General features: G+C 39.9%; 1 protein-coding gene across 8 annotated transcripts in view; it reads left to right on the forward strand.

Moving 5' to 3' along the window:
* USP40 (ubiquitin specific peptidase 40) overlaps positions 1,216-22,604 on the forward strand; it is an 82,608-nt gene continuing 61,219 nt past the window's right edge. For 2 of the 8 annotated variants that reach the window (XR_001295553.2, XR_001295551.2), the window contains exons 1-8: positions 1,216-1,337; positions 2,418-2,632; positions 5,766-5,833; positions 6,966-7,079; positions 9,697-9,861; positions 11,598-11,744; positions 14,023-14,166; positions 16,653-16,781. Coding sequence is in view for 4 of the 8 variants with exons in the window: in XM_013963023.2 (XP_013818477.2) it covers positions 2,437-2,632; positions 5,766-5,833; positions 6,966-7,079; positions 9,697-9,861; positions 11,598-11,744; positions 14,023-14,166; positions 16,653-16,781 (963 nt within the window). In the remaining 4 variants the exon portion in view is untranslated. Of the gene's footprint in view, positions 1,338-2,121; positions 2,633-5,765; positions 5,834-6,965; positions 7,080-9,696; positions 9,862-11,597; positions 11,745-14,022; positions 14,167-16,652; positions 16,782-22,604 lie in introns of those variants that run through there. The other 6 variants (XR_001295550.2, XR_001295552.2, XM_013963023.2 and 3 more) reach the window with 5 other exon arrangements.

The following is a 22,604-nucleotide window of genomic DNA, read 5'->3' on the forward strand; positions in this document are numbered from 1 at the left end:
GAATGGAAATTTGAGGAATATTTACTCAAATTTGAGGAAGAGGGAAATGAAGCACAGAAGGCAAAGAAGAAGCGATCAAAAGGCAGTAAGGGAAATGGCAGGATAGAGTGCCTCAGAGCCAGGGAGGAGAGTCATGAAGAGGAGGCTGCCCAGAGAAATGAGACTTGAGAACCGGCAATTCCCACTGTGGTTTCCTGGGCTAGACCTTCAGCCTGCTAGCTGGTTCCCTGCCTCCAGTGCTTTCCCTCTTGACAATTGTGAACATGACAAGCACGGAAATGTCCCTCCTGTGTTCCAAACACAAGTCCCTCAGGCTGGCATTCACTTCGACTCCTGCCTTGTGACTTTCTCTATCACTATTGCTGTTCCCAGTCTCTGAAACCTTTAGCTTAAGTCAAAGTGATTTTCTCCCCGTCTGCCTCATTCGTTCTTGGATGGAAGCTGGATCGGACAGGAGATGCCAGAAGAGTCCAAAAAAAAAAAAAAAAAACTATCAAAGTAGACCACCAAACATGCTCAAGTGGGCAAAAGAGCGTGATTTTGAGGTATTTTGGGTATGAGGGTCTTCCCTGGTGGCTCAGACAGTAAAGAATCTGCCCACAATGAAGGAGACCCGGGTTCCATCCCTGGGTTGGGAAGATCCTCTGGAGAGGGGAATGGTAACCCACTTCAGTATTCTTACCTGGACAGTCCTATGGACAGAGGAGCCTGGCGGGCTGCAGTCCATAGGCAAATAGGGTCCGACACAAAAGATGGACACGACGGAGCGACTAACACTTTCCTTTCTTGGATATAGAGTTGGTGCAGACAAAACAAATACGGAGGACGTTATAAAGGATCAAAGTTACGTGGAACACTTTTCACTGGAGATACACGTGTAAAATGTCTTTGAAAGTACACGGCACCCTTGAAGCTCTACACAAATACTTCCAAGGTTGAAGTAACCTGGCATCAGTCAAGCCAAAAGACAAGCGATCTTTGTATTCTCTAACTAATATGAGTTGCGAGCAGCAATAAATATACACTTTTAAAGAGTAAATGAGTGAGTGGCCGCCTGATCCAGCGAACCCGCGAATCTGCCAGTAGACTAGAAGCGAACACCGTCCATCCCACCAGACGGCCGAAATCTCGGAGCAAAAGAACTACATTACCCACGAGATCCTGCGCGGCGGGCCAGCGGTCCCGCAGGGCATCCTGGGAGAAGTAGTCCCCGCGTTCCATAAATTGCTCACGCACGGAGCGGCGGGAGAACTGCATACGCCGTCATGGTGGCGCCGCGTTGCTGCGCGTTGTTTCGCTTCGAGTTTTGTCCGGGGCGGGGGTCTGGGCTTTAGGCTGTAAGTGGGGCCTGCGGCCGGGGTTCTCGGGAGGGACGAGGCGGGCATAGGGACTGTGTGGGCGGCACGGCCTGAGGCGGGCGAGGCGAGAGGCTGCTCGGGCCGGCCCCGAGATGCGGTGTCCTGGCGTGGGGATCCTGCGGTTCCGCGCCGCGGGGACCTCTTCCGTCTCGCGCCCGTAGGCTCCGTGGTGGCTTGGAAGGACTTGGCCTGGCCTCGGCCGTGGCGTGAGGGAGACCGGAATCCAAACCACGCGCTCGAGGCCACACTTTCACGTTCCATTTTTTTGTGTGTGTGAGGAACGGATTGAAAAGAAAAATAATTTTACTTAAGCGTTTCCTGTCCCTTTGGGCTAGGCCCTTTGCGATTCTCATCTCCCAAGGAACCCTTCCCACTCGATGTGAGTGAGACCTTGAGCGGATGCTTGACGTCCCAGGAGCTAATATCGAGATCACTGGATAAATATTGTGAGCCTTTGAGGCCCGATGACTTAAATGGCATTTTTTTTCCCCCGAGTGAAACTCCGGGCTCTCCAGCTTTGGGGCCGGTATTATAATTCCTGTAGGGATTAATTTGTTCCGTTTAACTTTGTTAGCTGTCACAATCTGGTACAAGGAGTGTGAGAAGCAGAGATTTGGGGAAGTGATTCACTGTCCCCAGGCTCATGTCAACGCTCAGAATCTAGGATTGACTTTGCCACCTCAGCGGATTAGGTGTATTGATGGTTTTTTTTTTTTTCTTTTTTCACTAGTAATATCACTATGCCTTTAAAAAAAAAAAAAAAAAAGCTGTCATTTATTGTGGGCTAAACCCTATAGACTAAATACCTTTCATTATTTGATTTTTTTAAAAAATGACCCTGCATGACAGTTGTTATCCTATTTTTACATGGAACGCAGGTTAAGAAACTCGCCCAAGGTCACACAGGTAGTGTGGAACAGGGACGAAAAAAATCAGGTCTTGCCTGCCTCCAAAGCCCAGACTTCTTGAGGAGCAACTTAAAATCTCCCAAAGGGGAGATGTGGGGAAATTTTGTTTTAAAAATAAAGACATTTCTGTAACATGTCATATTTTTTTAAGGGTAGTGTTTAGTTTCACAATGTTTGGGGACCTGTTTGAAGAAGATTATTCCAGTGTGTCAAATAATAATGGAAAAGGGAAGAGATTAAAGACCAAAGCTTTGGAGCCACCTGCTCCTAGAGAATTCACCAATTTAAGTGGAATCAGAAATCAGGGTGGAACCTGTTACCTCAATTCCCTTCTTCAGACTCTTCATTTCACACCTGAATTCAGAGGTATGATATGTAACATGCACTTGGCTAGTAATATGTACCCTCATCTCTACATGTAATTAATCATGCAGAATCACAAGTAGATGAATTATTTTAAATGTGTATTCCACAGCATGTGTTCATTGTTCTAAGAGGGACATAAATTGGTAATTCTCTGCAGAGAAATGTGAAGCTTAGATTATTAATATTTTCTGTATGATCACAGTAATGTTCAGTAACAAACTAAAAATTAAGTAGTGTATTTCTTATGTAACTCCTTCCTGTAATTTAGAATATGGGGCTTCCCTGGTGGCTCAGTCGTAGAGAATCTGCCTCCCAGTGCAGGAGATGCAGGTTTGATCCCTAGCTGGGGAAGATCCCCTAGAGAAGGAAGTGGCAACTCATTCCAGTATTTTTGCCTGAGAAGTCCCATGGACAGAGGAGCCCGAAGGGCTACAGCCCATAGGGTGGCAAGAGGGTTGGACCCGACTTAGAGACTAAATAGCATAATTTAAAATACAACGTAAAGACAATTTTGTCATGAGGGCCAGTCTTCATTATTGTTTCAGTATTTGTATTTTTTTTATCTTCTCAAAGAAATAAACACTTAAACCAGAGTTACTCAATGCAGTTATATGCTTCTCTTTGGAGTGGGGAGGTGTTGTCCTATTAATTCATACAAACTACAGTCATTTATCTGCAATTCTGAAATCCAGAAAATTCTAACAACGTGATCTAATAATCTGAACCTGTTTGGCCTCAGACCTTGACCTGATGTGAAACTGTTTCTAGTCTTAATTATCTCACATGAGTCATACATTTGTTACAGGAATATTAAGGTTTTAATATTGGTTAATAGATACTATTAGTATACTATTGGTTAATAGATACTATACTCTCCTGGGGATGTAATGTTAACATATATAACCCTTTTTTCATAATAACTTGCTAAAATCTGAAAATTCTGAATTCCAGAGATAGAGGGTGTTAGATAACGGACCAAGTGCAAGGAATAGAAACCCAGTCAAAACAGTTCAATTAACAGATTTACTTTAAAAATCTAGGGGGAATCTCCTAGAAACCACCTGCAGGAAGCTTCCTTACCTCCTTGGACCCTTGATTCCTTGCCCCTATTTTTCTCCACATGTTTGTCCCCAGATCCCTTCTTTGCCAACTAGTTTCCTCTGCAGGGATGTCAGTCTTAATATTCTTCTACCTTCACGTGGTCTTGGAGGGTCCAAGCTCCATGATTGTAGCTCAGCTCCTCACATGTCTCCATATTCTGAGGATAGGCATCCTAGCTTTTATTCACTATCTCACCCCCTTCCCACTACTACCAAATGTAGCAAAGTTTTGTGACTTTTTTGTTGTTTTCTAAGCTTACAGAGACTTCCTGCCTTCAGAGATTTAGTGTATAATTATCATCAACCCCTTCCTAGGCCCTTCTAATGGTTTGAATTGAACTTGGGATTTAAGAGTGTTGCTTCTTATTGAATTTGGGGTTTAAGAGGGTTGCTTCTCATCTTGGACTCCATCCACTCCATCAGAATATCTCCTCCCAATGCATTCAGTAATTCCACCATTAACAGTTTGCAAGATGAATAAGCAGATTCTTAGGGAGGTTAAATCTTTCCTAAGTTTTAGTATAATTGAAATTAAAAGAGCAACTTGAAGTAGAAAATTATCCTTTAAAAGAGATTATATAATTGATTACTATACTGCAGAAACTAGCAACATTCTTCTATTATATAGTTGTATATAAATCAACTATACTCAATAAAAATAAAATATTTTCATAAATAATCCAAAAAGACTGAGAAAGGTGGTTGTTTTGGAAGGCAGGCAGCTCACTGAGAGTACCGCTAAGCAAGGATAGGACTGAAAACCCCAGGCCCTCTAGCAAAGCAGGTGGCTGGCCAAGCACATGGGTTGACACGTTAGTGTGACTTGTGCACTTGTAAGGCTTAGCATGAATCCTGATGCTCATTGATGGGGAAGTGTAATTTGGAAAGGGGTAAGGACTGGCAGAATGAAGGGAAACTTTTTGGAATCCTTTTTAAAGGAGCAGAACTAGCTTTGGTTCCCCTGTACTCCCAGGTCAGTGTAGCTGGGAATAGTAGGAGATGATTGTAAAAGTCTCTCTATGGTTTTTATGATTTAACCTTTGTGTATACAACCTTCATGTAGTTTTTGTTTTTTCCAATTCCTGCTGGGAACTCAGGAAGAATGTAACAGTAATCACTAAGGCAGTAGTAGTTTTCAGTGCAAGACAATGTCTGTTTCATCCCTTCTCCCCCAAGTATATCAGAGTCTCCCAGTAGGAGTTCCTGTCTGAATACAGACTCCCCAAAGGATTCAAATGTGCCCCATTGGGTGGCATTCCTAGACACTGAATTAAAAGAAAATGCTGGAGACCAGCAGTGGGTTACCAACTTTTCTTTTCCAGGTGAGCTCACTGCCATGTGCTATTACCCCTGATGCAGAAAAGATATTTTCTTACCAAAAAAGAGAAAGGCATGATCTCAGTTAAAGGTGCTCCTTATGAAAGAGTGGTTGGCAGTCTTACTTGTCGCTTGTAAATGTTGTAACCCTATTACATATTTCCTAATTCTATTCATGTGGCCTTTGGAACCCATTGCCATAGGCAGTCGAAAGCCGCCAAAGATGTATGGTATTGCAGGGTTTTTAATTGTATGATTTTCCTTTTACAGCTGTCTCATATTGAAACCTTAGCTTCCACTTTATAGTCCGTGGTTAAAAGTAATGTTGTTGTTGCTGTTGTTTAGTCAGTAAGTCCTGTCCAACTCCTTCACAGCCCCATAGACTGTAGCCCACAGGCTTCTCTGTCCATGGGATTTCCCGGGCAAGAATACTGTAGTGGGTTGCTGTTTTCTTCTCCAGGGAATCTTCCTGACCCAGGGATCGAACCTGTATTTCCTGCATTGGCAGGCAGATTCTTTACCACTGAGCCACCAGGGAAGCCCAAAAATAAAGCTACCAGAAAGCAAAATGTGTGGTCTAGGGATATAAATATTGTCATAATCTTATTTCTGAATCTTTAGCTGATTTTTACTTACTGGTTGCCTTGGCTTTCTAAAACAGTTTTCAAAAATGAAATGATGTCATTTACATCTCTTGATTCTGCTTTTTTGTTTAGAAGCTTTATTCTCTCTTGGCCCGGAAGAGCTTGGTTCGTTAGAGGACAAGGATAAACCTGATGCAAAGGTATTAAATCCATGATTTACAGGGGATTTTTGAAATATTAAGGAGATGGTTTAAGGAAAGAATTAAGTTCCTTATTCATAGAAATCAGTAATTTTATCAATTACCAAATTATGATCCTTATTTTAGAAAGCACTTTGCTCTGTACCTTTCTGGTAAGGAAATTTCCCTTTCGGAGAATTGCTTTTCCAGTTGTAATGCTGCTGCTGTTTTTTTATAGACAGCCTCACTCTCCACTGAGGAGATATTTGCAAATCATCCACACGAGCCTACCAAAAAACCCACTTAATGCACTTACATGTAGCAAGAACAAAAATAGAGACCAGTATTGTCTCAGTCTGGTATTCTGGAGATAAACTGAGGAATTGGCTTACTATAAGTGCATATCTAATCATGTTTCTCCCTTGCTTAAATATCATTCAGAAATTTATCACCCCCAGACTACAATCTGTGCTTATCTTAGTAAGAGTTTCATGATCAGCCCAGTGTCTCTCAAACTCCGTGTATGGCAAAGAGCCTGGTGTTTTGTTTTGTTTTGTTTTTTTCTCAATCGGTTGCAGATCAGACTTTTGTTATAAAGAAATGTTATGACAGTGCAAAATTGCTGCCAAGTTTCTAGCATATGCTCCCTCTAGATATTTAAGTCCAGTCTCCAGAGCAGGCTCTGAGCCGCATTCTCAGTGCCCGAGCCCACACCACAGGGGCAGAACGGGTGTGGTGCTGGCAGGAAGAGAGCAAAGGCAGGGTGCAGCCGGCCCTGTGAGATTTTTGCAGCTGGAAAGTTCTCCATAGGGAGTATGTCTGTATCTGAGCAGTTTTGGAAAAAGGATGAAATTGTTGGAGACTTAAGTTCCTGTCAGTCTGTGATTAATTGGGTGGTTTATTAGGGCTGGTTTGGGTTTTAATATTAATCTGTACTATGCCCAGGTAGAGAGCTCCAGGTAGCTAAGAATTGTATTGAATTAGAATTTTCAAAGAAAAATAAATGTGTTCATCCTTCACAGTATTCGTAAATTTTGTCCTGAGTGAACTAAATCGACTGGAAGATAGGAGAACAGTAGTACACAGTTCTTTTTAAAATGCCCAGCCAACGTTTAAAAGATTTCCTCCAGGAGCACGTTTGTTTCTCACTCAGGTCCGAATCATACCTTTGCAGCTACAGCGGCTGTTTGCACAGCTTCTCCTCTTAGACCAGGCAGCTGCATCCACAGCCGACCTCACTGACAGCTTTGGGTGGACCAGTGATGAGGTACGGAGGTCAGCTTTCCAGGGAAGTATTACCAGCGAGAAAGAGTAAACACCGGCTTAACGTTATCTGCCTTCCTTTAATTTTATCTTATGGTCTCAGGATATTGTTTAAATATTTACTTCTAAACTACACAATTACAAGCCAGAAATGCATTTTAGACATTTGCTGTTACTCAGGATTTTATGAATGGATGTCATTTGGAGTTGGGGAAAGGGGTTGTGGATACAGGGGAAAATGTTTGTAAGAGCTGGTTTTTATCATTTCTACCCTTTGTACAGTGTAGTTGAGATATAATACCTGTTATGTTAATGGAAAATTGGCATTTTTATAGAAAACCACTTATCAACTTAAAAAGCTGACTGGCAATTAATATATCTGCCTTTATGTGTTTAAATCTGGATATTTTAATTTTGAACATTTTCTTCAAGCGAAACAGTGACGTCATTCTTGGCAGGTCTTTTCGTTTTCCCTGTCCTGCCTTTCTCTTGACTCGCTTCATTTTCCTCCTGTGTCCTCCTGTCTGTGTGGACTTCCTCCTGTTTTGTTGTGTTTCATTTTATCTTGCTTGCACTCCTAAGGGTGTTTCACAGGTTTCACTAAACCTGTGTTAGCACTAAGTGAAGGTGCGCATTGTCAATACTGATGAGCTGTTAGCTGCACAAAATCAAAATCAGCTCTGCAGTTTTTTATGGAGTAGATGTATTTCTGTAGAGACGAAGATATGGGAGACCACCACAGAATTTAAAGAGGCAATGATCAGAATAAGGTTATGTTGCCTTCAGAAATAAACTGTGAACTCTTGTCTTCTAACCAATAACACTAATTAACTGGACGATGCTATGTGGTTGAAGAAGTCAGGTTTGAGCTTGGAAGTAAAATAGGGTATAATACATTCCCTGAAGAGTGTATGTTACGTTTCTGGTGTAGGGCAGGTGCTTAGGGTGAATTCCTCTTTCTTTCCTTATTTTAAAGGTATTGTCTTGTCTTAAATTATTGAGATATAATTCACATGCCCTAAGATTCACTCTTTGAAAGGGTACAAGTTCAGTGGTTTTTTAGTATATTCAGAGTTGTACAAGCATCACAAGGGTTGTATAACAGTCGCTACAGTCAACTTTAGGACATCTTTTCGCTACCACCAAAAGAAACCACGAACCCATTAGCAATTCCTCCCCAACCCTGTGTGCCCTTTCCCTGAGTCCCTGGCCACTGTTTTCCCCTCTGTCTCTCCCTGGATTTGCCTCTTCTGGACACTTCACAGAAATAGTTTCATATACTATGTGAACTTTTGTAGCTAACATCTTTCACGTAAAGTTTTCAAAATTTATTCATGCTGTAGTATGTTTCAGCACTTCATTCCTTTTTATTACCAGATGATATTCTCTTGGATGGATATGCCTCAGTGTTTTGGCTTCTTTTAACCTAGTCATCAGTTGATGGATTTCTCTTTGTTTAGATAAAGAGCTTCCTCTTGTTGGCTTCATCCTTCTTAAAGATGTGAAAACCTGATTGATTAATTTCTAAATAAAATCTTGTAGGAAACCCTCTCAGACTGACCTGCAATGGTAGAGAGGTCTCGGAGGCACCTTTGCCAAACTTAGGATTGTTCAGAAACAGCTTGAAAACTTCCGCAAACTTTCTGTCCCATCAGAGCCAGTGATACTGGAGAAATTTGTATCACCTAGTGCCTTGTGTGTCAGAAACCAAGAAAAAGATCATAGGTCCCACATCTTTTTCCAGCTTTCATCCCTTAATCAGCTTCTCTTCCCTTGAAATGTACCTTCAAAATCATCTTCTCACCCCACTCCTCTGCACCCTCCATTTGCTCCTCTCCCTCCTTTCTACCCTTCCAGTCACAGTCACTCACGGTGTCCACATGCCCAGTCCAGGAGACACTGCTCCACTCCCTGCAGCCCTCAGTAGCGGCACTCACCATCCTTGCTGACATCCCTGGCTCTTCCTCGGGCTCCTGTGCTGGTTCTTCCTTGTGTTCTCCACTCCTATATGTTGGTGTGCCCCTTGACTTTGGATTTATAAATGGTTCTCATCCTCTTCACACACAGTTTCATACAGTGATTTCTCGGTGGCTTTCAAATTAATCTGCAGGTTAAGGCAGATTCCATCAGAATTTTTCTCCAGGCAGTGTGTTAGTCTTGCTTTGTTGGTCCACATGTCAAAGCATTAGGCTCTAGTTCTTCTCAAATGCTGATGATTCAGAGTGTTTACCTGTCCCTCTGAACTGTGGTTTCTTTGTGCACACACTGCCTGACTGTTCTTTGCCTGTTCTGTTCCTTCCTCTCCTCTCCTCTCCTCTGGCACAGCCATGTACATGGTTTCCTGCCAAACAAATGCACTTTCCTGTTCTCAGGTGACTTGAGTTACATGTACATGCTAAACACCATCTGTTTGTTTTTTCATTTTGTAGTAAAAGTGAGAATAGGTGGTGATCTCTTAGCCTGCTCTCAGCTCATTTAGCTTAGTCATCCTTACATTTGATGGAGGCTTGCCTTTGGATTTCTAAATAAGTCTTGTGTTTTTCAACTAATATCACTTAAAAAAAATCTGTTTTTAAAATTCTGAAGCACAAAATTACATTTAAAAGTTACCTGTTTTATAGGAAATGAGGCAACATGATGTGCAGGAACTGAATCGAATTCTCTTTAGTGCTTTGGAAACTTCTTTAGTTGGAACCTCCGGCCATGACCTCATCAACCGTCTCTATCACGGAACCATTGTTAACCAGATTGTTTGTAAAGAATGTAAGAATGTCAGTGAAAAGCAGGTGAATATGCAAGAGTATTTTAGTAATAAGTTAAATCATAAATTATAATTCATGTAATTAAATCTGTGATCTGTACCATATGAGGATTAATGTGCTTATTACTATAAATAACTATCACTTTTTTCTTGTACTCTAGATGCTCCCAGATTATAAGTTTATAATCCAGATTTCTCCATGTAAACTGAAAGAAGTAGATACCTAAAGATATAGCTTAAATCTTCTATTTATTCCTCTAATATTTAGATAGTAGATTTGGGGAATATTTACAGTAGGGGCCTGTGGTATCATGAGAAAAGCCAATATCGTCATGGGTCGGTGGTTGGAATATCTTAAAGAAATCACTTAGGTAATAACAGAAAACACTGAGGAATGTTTAAGTTAACAAATAAATCTGTAAGTAAATATTGGATTTAGTTTATTGATGTCCCTCAGAAAGCTCGTTTGTATGTGTGTGCTTATGTTTAAATATTATATATATAAAGCTATCATAATCCTGTTTAAACTGGTGTAACCTTCAGTTATTTGTCATAACAGATTATCCATTTTATGTAGTTAGAAATTTGCTTGTGTAAATTTAATAATCACTGCTTGCACTACAAATCTTATATAACAAATGATTTCATCACTGAACCATTGTCCTTTAATTAAAAACCTTCTTTTCTTATGGCAAGAATTATAGAAAGTTATTAAGTAAGTTATTAAGTTAATTATAGAAAGCTATTAAGTAAAAAATTAAATGCCATTTTCTAAGTGTTGCACTAATTGCCTTTTTGAAGTATATATATATATATTTTTATATATTTTTAAATGAAAGTATTGGGCATAAAAAAGACTTTTGAGCCCTTATTGTGTATCATAATAGAAGATTTGGGCAGCCTGGTTTGGAAATATTAAGATGTTACGTGTATGTGGGTTACTATATGATTGACCACTATAATGTAATGATTCACAAAGTAATTTTAAGACATAATGTACGTGAAGGCACATTATAGATTAGGCATTAACTTTTCACATATCTATCTTGTAAACCATGTATGAATGTTAGTCTTACTGCTTTAGAATTCCACCATGAACTAATTAACTAATGCTATTTTACGATCCCCATAATCCCTCAAGGTAATGCTGTTGCACAAATACACATGCAAAATTATAAATGTGCTTTCAACTTGTCAAATTGTGTCTGTTTAATATTGGAAATATGTTGTAATTCAAAGGTAATTTTAGTAGAATTAGTAGACTCACATTTTAGAAAATATCCTCCTCTTAATTTTCATGAAAATACCTTTATGTCCTGGCCCCAAATAATTTTTTTTCTTAAACTAACCCTAGCAGAAGATGGGGAAGCAGGGTTTACAATAGAGATTCTAACCATGGCCTTGCTGTGCCTGTCTGGAGACTAACATAGTACTAATGAACTGCACATACACTCTTCTCAATTCATGCGTTCAGTGGTTTATTTCCTGATAAAAATAGGTTTTATTGTATCTACAGTGAACTCGTAAATTGGCTCCTGATATATTTTAAGCTGAGTTATAATTTGCTTGAGAAAGAATAATTTATTGTTATGAATCTCACCGTATCTAGTTGAGAGACCTATGCCTTCATATATAGAAAAGATATATGTGTTTTAAAAAAGAATGTATGTGTGATTATTCCCAGTGTATGTTTGAGTTGGTGATCTGTTTGTGAACATCTGTGGAATTGTATTTTCAAAGTTATGTTCATGTATATTTCAGGAAGATTTCCTAGATCTAACAGTAGCAGTCAAAAATGTATCAGGTTTGGAAGACGCACTCTGGAACATGTATGTAGAGGAGGAAGTTTTTGACTGTGACAACTTATACCACTGTGGAAACTGTGGCAGGCTGGTTAAAGCCGCAAAGGTAAACATAGACCCCTGCCTCTTCTGCGGGTGTGCGTGCAGTGCTGGGAGCAGGGACGTCTCTCGAGTGAAGTCACGTGTATGAGACGCACGTGAAGCTTTTAATCAGTAATAAGGATTGAAAAGACGTTTCCTTACACTGTATATGTATTTGTATTTTAATTTTTTTATAGTGCTTTTTAAGCTTTCAACCTCACAGTTCACTCAACTTCTTTCTCTCCCAGGAAAAATTTATTTGTAGCTCAGTGTTTCATAAATAAACCTTTTTTTTTCCCTTTGGAAGTTACTGTTATGAAGAAGGCAATGTATTTTTATATCTGCCAACTAGGAAGCTTGTTGAGCTTTCAGTTTTTTGGTCTGCCACTATGAAAACAGAGAGCTTTATTTTTTGCATATGCAGTTATTGTACAGTATTGATATATATGTTGATAGGTATCTTCCTTGATGCTAACAAATCTAATGTGGCCTTTCCTTCTCCCCCCATTCAAAGTGCCTAACTTGACAGGACTTGACAGAGTACTCAGGGTTCTTCTTCATACAACAAAGCAAAATATAGAAGAAAAAGAAAACAAGATTTAAGCAACTGATTTATTTTGCAACGTGGCATCAACTCAGCTGCTATTATTATCTGTAGTAGGAACTCTTTAACAGCTTGTGGATGGTATGACAGGCTGTTCATTAACTCGGTAACCTTGAACTCAGTTGAACCAGTGGTTATTGAGCCCTGACTTAAAGAACTACCACAAAAGATTTATCTTTGCAGTTATTCTGTTAAGACAGAGTGATAGCACTATTCCTAGAGCTGACAATATTGAATTTTCCAACAAAGAAAATGAGGGTTGATTTAGACAGCACACGGTATTGATTTGGATCCTGGAGATTGTAGGTGAAAATGTGATAAAAAAATAAACTCCATGCCTGTAGCTTTCACAGGGGGATCTGAAACCAGGATTTGAAAACAATTTTATATTGTTTAATATTTATTTCCATTTAGCCTTTGCCCTTTTATAAACCCGAAGAGAAAGGCTTGTTTTTTGCTTACTTATTTTGTATTTCCTCGTTGGTGTTACAACTACAACCTAATAAAATAAATATAAAATTAAGAGGATGGAGCATCATGGAAAGACAAATACATGCTTAGTTTTGGTTGAACTTAATTTGCACATTGGTAAAATAAGAACCTTTTGCCAAACAAAAATAATTCTTGCATGCACCTTTTATGTCATTGGTTTAATTCATTTTCAGTGAAAACTTTTTGATCTTGATATTTTTAAAGTTGCCTTCTAGTTGCATTGGATTTATTGTATTCTAAGGTTAGGCTTGGTTGTGTTACCTAAATTAATGCATATTTTCTTGTTCTGGGCAGTCTTTCTTTTCTCGCCACGTTATAGTTGAGTTACTCCCTTTTTTTAGATGCATTTTTTTTTTGAGCTAGTGTGAAAATCTGCCATGTTGTTAGATTGCTGCTTTTTCATTTAATTTCTTTTTCACCCACTAGATTTGTAGAATTGCTGTCTGAGGGATGTTAGATATTTATTGTTAATTTTATATATGGGGAAGGATTTTTTTTTTGCCCCCCTCACATTGCCATTAATAAAGGATTTGGGAAAAGCTCATGCCTTTAAAATAAAAAGCAGCTCAATATAGTGTTTTGTTTTAAAGCAAGGCATTAAAATAAAAAATATTTTACTATCTGCCTTTAAGGACAGTAACTAGAAAACCCCAGTCAATGAATCTCAGTATTTGGGAAGTTAGAGTCCTTTTGAAAGTCTCATGAAAGCTGTGGATCTTCTCCCCAGAAAAATACACACAAATACACATAATATTTTCATGTAATTTAAAGGATTCAGATCCACTGAAACAGTCCCTAGGTCGAAGGTGAAAGAGCTCCAGCTCTTCAGTAAATAAGAGCTGTGTAAAGTCGAGATAGTGACCAAGGGGGAAGGTGAAAGGTCAGGGCTTGGGCAGGAAAGAAGTGCTCTTTGGGAGGAAGCACTCTCATCAGGTAGATTTAATTTTATTTAGGATAGCAACATTAAAACATACAAGTGCGCTGTAAATTTTTAGGTGTAAGCATAAGTGAGCGATGTCAACTTTTAGCACCATAAAATAGATGAGTTTATGTCAAGAGTTGTACTGAATCCACAATGATTAGTTTATGTGACTTAAGGACATATTTATCTTAAAACTGTGTCATAGGTTGCCTTTTTATACCTTATGAAGTGTTATTCTTTTATATAATTCAGCTTTTAAAATTTACATTTTTTTTCTTTTGACAGTCGGCCAAATTACGTAAGCTGCCTCCCTTCCTTACAATTTCATTATTAAGATTTAATTTTGATTTTGTGAAGTGTGAACGATACAAGGAAACAAGCTGTTACACATTCCCTCTCCGGATCAATCTCAAGCCTTTTTGTGAACAGGTTTGAACTATTCTGTTTTGAAATTCTTTCTTTTCCCCTCTAAAGGGGAATCTTATGTTGACCTGATTTGCAGTTTGCTTCGTGCAGTCCCTCAGCCTTGGCACTGTTAAAATTTGTGTGCTCAGTTGCTCAGTCGTGTCCAGCTCTTTGTGGTTCCAAAGACTGTAGCCTGTCAGGCTCCTCTGTCCGTGGAGTTTGCCAGGCAAGAACACTGGAGTGGGTTGCCATGCCCTCCAGGGATCCTCATCCAGGGATCCAGCCAGCATCTCTTACGTCTCCTGCATTGGCAGCTGGAGTCTTTACCACTGCACCACCTGGTCAGCCCCCATTAACGTTTAGAGTTGCGTAATTCTCTGTTGTGGTGGGATGTGCCATGTATTTTAGGATGTTAAGCAACATCCCTGGCCTCTGCCTAGTAGATGACAGTAGCATCTCCCGCTTCTGTGCCCAGAAGTGACAAAAATGTCTTCAGACTGCCAAATGTCTGTGTCTCCTGAGGAGAGGAAAGGTGGGTAAAATTGCTCCTGGTTGAGAACCACTAGTTTATTACAGTCCTTTTTAATTTCCAGGGATGGATTTATTTCTAGGTTTTTTTTTTCCCCTTAACTCTCCTTGAAAAATCTTAGAAATGAAAGTTTAAGAATAGAATTAGAAAAGACCCTGCAATAGGAAAAATTAACATTCAGTAGGATGTTCCTATTTGGATCTAGTTTACTTTAGATGCAACAATGAATTACACATTTAGAAAGCGAATGAGAAATTGGAATGTCACTAGTGTAGAATTTGTAATCCTTGAGACATGGGGAAAAAAAAAGTTTAAAAACAAATTAATTACATAATCAGTCTTCTTTATAAGCTGTTTAAAAATGTTTTCTGTGCCATTGCTATACATGCCAAGATCAGAGTGATGAGACTGATGCATTTCTTGTTAAAAACCATTCTTTATATGTTTAAGACCAGAACATTAATTAGCCAGCTATAGAATTTCTGTGTATCAAAGTAATCTTTTTCTAAATGGTTTTAAATTCGGGTGGACCTTCCTCAGCCTAGTTACTGAGCTTTTGGGTTTTATAATTATACTAATTTCCATTGAAAGGTTCTAATGTCTTGGCTCTGAGCCTATTACCAGCATATACAGAATAAACAGGTTTTCCAGGGTACTTTTCCCTGCTCCTATTTGCTGCCTGAAAAAAAAAGTTCATTTTGAAATAATTGAGTTATTTCTCCCTGTCTCAGTTTTATTGAGAAATAATTGACCCACATCACTTGTATAAGTTTAAGGTGTACAGAATGTTGGCTTGGTTTACATATAATATGAAACGATTACCTCAGTACGTTTAGTTAACTTCCGTTATCTCATATAGAAAAATTTTTGTCCTTTTGTAAAAAGTAGTTTGTTACATGATTTTAACATGTTGAAATAACAAAACTGAAAAAAGCAAGACATTGAGCATCTAAGAAATTCACAATAATTTTGCTTTTTGTTTTCTGTATTAATGAAAATCGTTATCATCTCTGTTTACATCTCTCTTGGTTTTTGCCTGAACCAGACATTTGAAAAATGACATTTAAAAAATGCTGCTCACTTAAAAAGTATAATTTAAGAAAATAAGTTCCTTAAATAATTGACACTTCCCAAGTAGCATCACATATGCCAAGTATCTTTTAACCTAAAGTGGGTTTTGTTTTTTAATGCCCATGTAGGTGTTCATACCTGAAGTAGGAAACGGCAACCCACTCCAGTATTCTTGCCTGGAAAATTCCATGGACAGACAAGCCTGGTGGGCTACAGTCCATGTGGTCACACGGTCAGACACAACTGAGCATGCACACACAGGTGTCCATAATTATACAGTTATAGAGCACATTGCTTGTAGAAAAGATTGATCACAGATTTGATAACTGAAAAAAGAACTTTTCATTCCACTAAACTGCCTCTAAACAAAACCAGCTAGTATTCATAATTGCCAGATTCCTGTTTTATGCAGAGGACTGAAGTGTCTGGAGGGGTAATGCATAGTAGATATAGCTCTGACTTTGAGGCACGTAACAGTCTTGTTAAAATATATTCAGCTGCTAAAGAACTCCTTTATAAACCAGTATAATAGGTTTAATACGAGACGATTTTCTCTTGCTAAAATGCTCTCTCACTCACTGATAGGGTAATATGTCTTGTGTTATAATGTGGACTTCCATGATTTTAGCCAAAGTACATAAAAATAGCATCTTGATTGAATATATGTTTTTATGTTTAACTCAGGCAGAATTTGGTTGGTGTAGTATGACTGGTATTTTCAGTCTAAGAATTACAAATTTCAAAATTTAAAACTGGCTATTCAAATTTATGTTAATTTACCCTAAATAATACTAAAAATAACCAGTGATGTTTCTTACTGATTTTAATAATTGAAATTCTTCTTTCCCTTTTCATTATATATATCTTTGTCTTATGTAAACTATAACAATGTTTATGTTCTTTCTTGTAGAGTGAATTAGATGACTTGGAATATATGTATGAGCTCTTCTCAGTTATTATACACAAAGGTGGTTGCTATGGAGGACATTATCACGTGTATATTAAAGATGTCGATCATTTGGGAAACTGGCAGTTTCAAGTAAGTATAGAAATTAGTTTAAGAGTATCTTTGCAACTGTTTTCTAGCCTTATTATTTTGGTGAGGCTATTTTTTGGTCATTTCTTATATGTTCACTCTGTGGAAAACTCTTAAAGGCATTAAAAGTTTATACAGATAGAAGTTTAAATTTTTTAAACATCTCCTATTTGCTCTTCACCTAGGTTCTCCAGTTGTTAACATTTTGCCACATTTCTGCAAGCCCATCCTCTGTATACAAACACACACACACACAGAGTTAACATCATTATTAATGCTGAACCACTTGAAGTTTCATGGGCCTCTTTATCCCTAAATTCCTCAGTGTTTATCTCCAGAGAACCAGGACATTCTCTTACATAAGCGTAGATCAAAATCAACTTTAATACTGATACAATACTCTTTATTATCTAATATGTATTTTATATTCAGATTTAACCTGTTTCATCCAAATCCTTTATAGCATTTTCTTCCCACTGTAGTGTCAAGTCCAGGAACATACATTATATTTAATTAACATATCTTGAAAAGTGAAAGTGTTAGATGCTCAGTCATGTCCGACTCTTTGCAACCCCATGGACTGTAACCTGCCAGACTCCTCTGTCCATGGAATTTTCCAGGCAAGAATACTGGAGTGGGTTGCCATTTCCTACTCCAGTGGATCTTCCCAACCCAGGGATCGAACGCTGTGTCTCTCTCTTTTTTTTTTTTCACTGGAGTGAGTTGCCATTTCCTTCTCCAGAGGATCTTCCCAACCCAGGGAACGAACCTAGGTCTCCCACATTGTGGGCGGACGCTTTACCATCTGAGCCACCAGGGAAGCCCCAAACGCTGTGTCTCTGGCATCTCCTGCATTAGCGGGCAGGTTCTTTACTATCTGAGCCACCAGGGAAGCCCTTCGGTCTCCTCTAATCAATAACCATTCCTCAGCTTTCTTTGTCTTTCATGGCACCAAACAAAAATGATCCTTCTATATTGTCTTCTTTGTGTTTTACAAATGAGACTTCAGTCTTACGGAAATGCTTTGCTGTGAATGGCATAATGTTTATTCTGTCTGGGAATCCAGTTTCCCAGTACCACTTATTTAATATTCCATTCTTTCCCCCCCAGTCTACAATGCTAGTTCTGTTATATTAATTGTTATTTTATTTAAGTCCATTTTGGGGCTCTGTTTTTGTTGTTGTTGTTCTTGTTTTCCTATTCCTAGGCAAGTGCTGCACTATTAATTTCTGTAGCTGTATTAGTAAGTCTTGTTATCTGGTAGGGCAAGTCTCTCTGTGTGTTGTTATTCTTCAGGAGTGTTTTGGTTTTTATGGTTTTCTGAACATTTCTAGAGTCACCTTGTCAATATTCTCACACATATATGCACATAAAAGTAGTAGGGTTTTGAATCGACATGTGTAAATAAGATATATCTTTTTGGTTTTTAGAGCCTCTTTAGTGTCATCTAAAAAAAGTTTTATAATTTTCTCTAGAAAATAAAGCACTCATCGGGAGTCCAGTTCCAGTTATTTGCAGTGGAAAAAATTGTAATATATTACATGCTAGCCCCAAACTCTCAACCAGTTTCCTAAAATGTAACTAAAACACCAATATGTAAGTTCTAACCCATCATGTTAGGATGTGGCATGCTTCAGACATGCCTTCCTGGTTGTCAAACTGTTAATACTGTGATGAATGAATAATTGCTCTACTTGAGGTAACACAGCTTCTCCGAGTGCTGTGCATGGATGTGTGCGTGCTTAGTCGTGTCCGACTCTTTGCAACCCCATAGACTAGCCAGGCTCCTCTGTCTGTGGAATTTTTCTGGCAAGAATCCTGGAATGGGCTGCAATTTCCTCTTCCAGGGGATCTTCTTGACCCAGAGATTAAACCTGGGTCTCCTGCATCTCGTGCATTGGCAGGTGGATTCTTTACCACTGAGCCACCTGGGAAGCCCTCTGAGTGCCAGCAGTATTGAAAACTGCCGTGTTCCCTTTGCTGGCATTCACTTTGCTTTTCAGAACATCTCCCTGTGTTTCTGATGCTCTGTCGGTTGTATGTAGAGTGTACTGAGAGATACTTGTGCTTTGTAAAGTTTGGATATTTAAAGTCTTGACCGTTCTATTGGGAAAATATTGACCAGGGAGATGTTCTGTGGTACTGTGTCTATTCTGTGTAGTTTTTGGACTGCTTGTGGCTGGTATATTGAAATACAGTTATCTTGTTAGTACATTGACTTAATAATCAACCATCTTGCTTTTGGGAAAAAGAGTTTTGTTTCACTCTCTACTATCCTTAACCTCCCATTTCTTTTATTTCTAGAACTGGTTTATCCAGTTTGGGGTCTAGGAAGCCATACACGCATCTCTCGAATGCTTGTGCCTATTTGCCAAGACACTAGCTCACATTTCAGTCAGATAAGAGTGACGCACGTCTTACCTCCTCTGTCTAGTTCTGCCCTCCATGTTCTACCGTTAGTTGCTGATTCTTAACCTGTTACCTTCCTTCACACTGCTGTCTTCCAGGCCCCATGAAAAGTGAATCTTACTCTCCAAGCAGCTGTTCTCCCCCATCCCCCCCCACTTTCAAACAATTACATTAACTTTATTTCATTCTCTCTAAAAGATGAAGTTGAACCTTTTATTAGATCTTTACAGAAGCTTGTGAACAGGTTTTATAAATAGTTATTTTGTAGTTCTTTTTTTTTTCTCTTTGCCTAGTCTACTGTAGTTCCTGGTTTTTTCCTTCCACTTATGCTTCTGTGGCAGAGAAGGCAATGGCACCCCACTCCAGTACTCTTCCCTGGAAAATCCCATGGATAAAGGAGCCTGGTAGGCTGCAGTCCATGGGGTCGCTAAGAGTCGGACATGACTGAGCGACTTCACTTTAACGCATTGAAGAAGGAAATGGCAATCCACTCCAGTGTTCTTGCCTGGAGAATCCCAGGGACGGGGGAGCCTGGTGGGCTGCCGTCTCTGGGGTCGCACAGAGTTGGACACGACTGAAGCGACTTAGCAGCAGCAGCATGCTTCTGTGGTAGCCTTTGTTTCCAATGTCGCCCTGTCTCTCTTCAGCCTTAGAAAGTGCTCCTGCCTTCCATGCAGTTGTGCTTCTGCCTCAGGGCTGTGTCTCTGCTGTCCTCCATGCTGGCCACAGGCCCTCCTCAGTCTTGCTCAGCCAGTGTCAGATTTTAGGCACTTCTCTAGTGGGCAGGATTTATCCTCAGTCTTTTGATGCATAAAGTATTTATTTCCAGTTTCGTTTTTTAAGTTTATCATTGACATCATGCACAGAGGTAAGCTTCACACTGTGCAGTGAGGTAGCTCAAAAGGAATGATTCTTCCATATCTTCCTTTTGAGTTGTTCTCCCTTGGATATCTCTACAATTCTGTGTTCATTTCTTTGGAAAGGATAGCAGCATCAAGCTCTTCTCTCAGTTCCATTATATGACTCAAAAGGGCAGGCAGGCATGCTTTCACTTGGTTTGGCTCTCTGCACTGCTTCTCTGGTCTGAAGCTCTGGTACTTTAGCAGGATCTTCCTGAAACTTAAAGAACAATCAGAAGATTGCTTTCTGTCTCTGCCTGTATATTTACATATTCATGACTTCTGTGAAACATCACATTTATCTTTTATTATTATTATTATTCCACTCTTTAAGAATCACTAGTTTTTCATCTAGAGCTTTATGGTGTTCAAATAATGATGCATGCTTTAAGAGTTCCAGCTTCAGTAGGTATACCTGCTGGACACTGCTTGTCTGTTTACTACCATTATCCTGAGAGATCTCTTATGCCTAGAGACAAAGGACTCCAAATACTGTAAACACAGGCAGGTATTGTTTTTTCTGCTTTCAGTTTGGTGATTTCTTCTTCCCTTGCAAGTTTCCCTGCTAGGTGCCATCTGCAAGGAACACCTTTAAATGACCTGACTCATATAATGTTCCTTGGGTGAAAGCCAACATTTTAGTCTCTCTCAGCCCAGCTAGAAGATGAGCTCTTCCCTCTTGCATGGAGGTCATTAACTATTCAGAATGTGACCCTAGATCTTGCTATGAAGAGGAGCCTGACTTATGCCTTCCAAAGCGGGGGGCTTTTGTTTCACTGATGGTTGATATCACTTTGAACATTTGAGGATGTGAGACAAAGGAGGCTTTTCAGTAACTCTCAGGAGTCAGCCCCGAGACTGGTGCTTGTAGGACCTGCCTGTCCTCACAAGACCAAGGTTGGACACTGGCAGAAAGCAGGAGGACTCGGCCCAGGCCACATGCCCCTGCACCAGTGTCACGTCCTGGGCGATGCCAGCCTACCTCTCCCCTCCTGCCATTTTTAAATCTCTTGTTTCTTAGGCATGAATGTCTTTGCATGCTAAGTCACTTCAGTTGTGTCCAACTCTGTGCAACGCCATGGACTGTAGCCCGCCAAGCTCCTCTGTCCATGGGATTCTCCAGGCAAGAATACTGGAGGGGGTTGCCATTTCCTTCTCCAAGGGGTCTTCCCAACCCAGGAATCGAACCCATGTCTCTTATGTCTCCTACATTGGCAGGCGGTTTCTTTACCACTAGGGCCACCTGGGAAACCTGTGAATGCCTTTAAACATCTTAAACACACTGTTTTTTTATTCTCTACCTGAAAATTGCAGTATCTGAAGACCGTGGGTCTTTGGATATCTGCTGACTTTGTTTCCTCATGATTTTGTTATTTTAGACTGTAGACTTGGTTGGCTATTTGTTTTTTAAGAATACAAATAAGAGGTCATTAACTACTGACCTCCTATTTGTATTTTTAAGAATACAAATAGGTTTAGGAGTGATTGGAAGCCTGAGTTAAAAGTACCCTCCATGAAAAATGTGTGTCTGGCTCTACCACATGCCTGTGGTCACCTGCAACCTTTAACACCTTGAAGATAAGATCTGTGTCTTAGAGCCATGCAGCTAGTATGAATTTGGGCCACGAACTCACATGAGGACCTGTCTGTGACTATAGGTTTTTAGAGGGAGTGTATTTCCACCTTCATCTAGTAGCAAGGTGAAAGCAAACAAGTTTCTCATTGTCCTTTGTTGACGAGGGGGGTTTAGCATAGCCCTTTCAGGTTTCTAGCTTTTTGCTGGGATCTATTTGTGTGGCATAATAAAAATATATACATTTGATCTTTGTCCTGGATTCCTGGCTTAGAGCTCCTTGAGAGTTCCCCAGTGATAAGGTTGTCTTGTCTTGTTCATAATGATCCCCTTTCAACCATACCTGAGTTTATGCTAATGAAGTTACCTGCAGGGTGAGGGCTGGTCACCAGAGGGACCAATCACATGGTTAGAGGGTTAGAACCTTCAGCCCCTTCCCCTGACCAGGGAGGGACCAGGGGCTGGAGATTGAGTTTGGTGGTGTGTGCTCATTGCTGCAGTCATGTCTGACTCTTTGCGACCCCATGTACGGCAGCCTGACAGGCTCCTCTGACCATGGGATATCCCAGGCAAGAGTACAGGATGCATGCCCTCCTCCAGGGGATCTCTTGACCCAGGGATCGATCTCATGTCTCCTGTGTTGCAAGCAGATTCTTTCACCCCTGAGCCACCAGGGACCAATGATGGGTCACCAAAGGCCAATGATTCAATCAGTCGTGCCTGCATAATGAAACTTAAAACTCTGAAAGAAGGGGACTAAGGGAGTGTCCCAGAGAAGGCAATGGCAGCCCACTCCAATAGTCTTGCCTGGAAAATCCCATGGATAAAGGAGCCTGGTAGGCTGCAGTCCATGGGGTCATGAAGAGTTAGACACGACTGAGTGACTTCACTTTCACTTTCCATTTTCATGCATTGGAGAAGGAAATGGCAACCCACTCCAGTGTT

This window comes from Capra hircus, chromosome 3 (genome assembly GCF_001704415.2).
Source record: "Capra hircus breed San Clemente chromosome 3, ASM170441v1, whole genome shotgun sequence".
NCBI lineage: Eukaryota > Metazoa > Chordata > Mammalia > Artiodactyla > Bovidae > Capra > Capra hircus.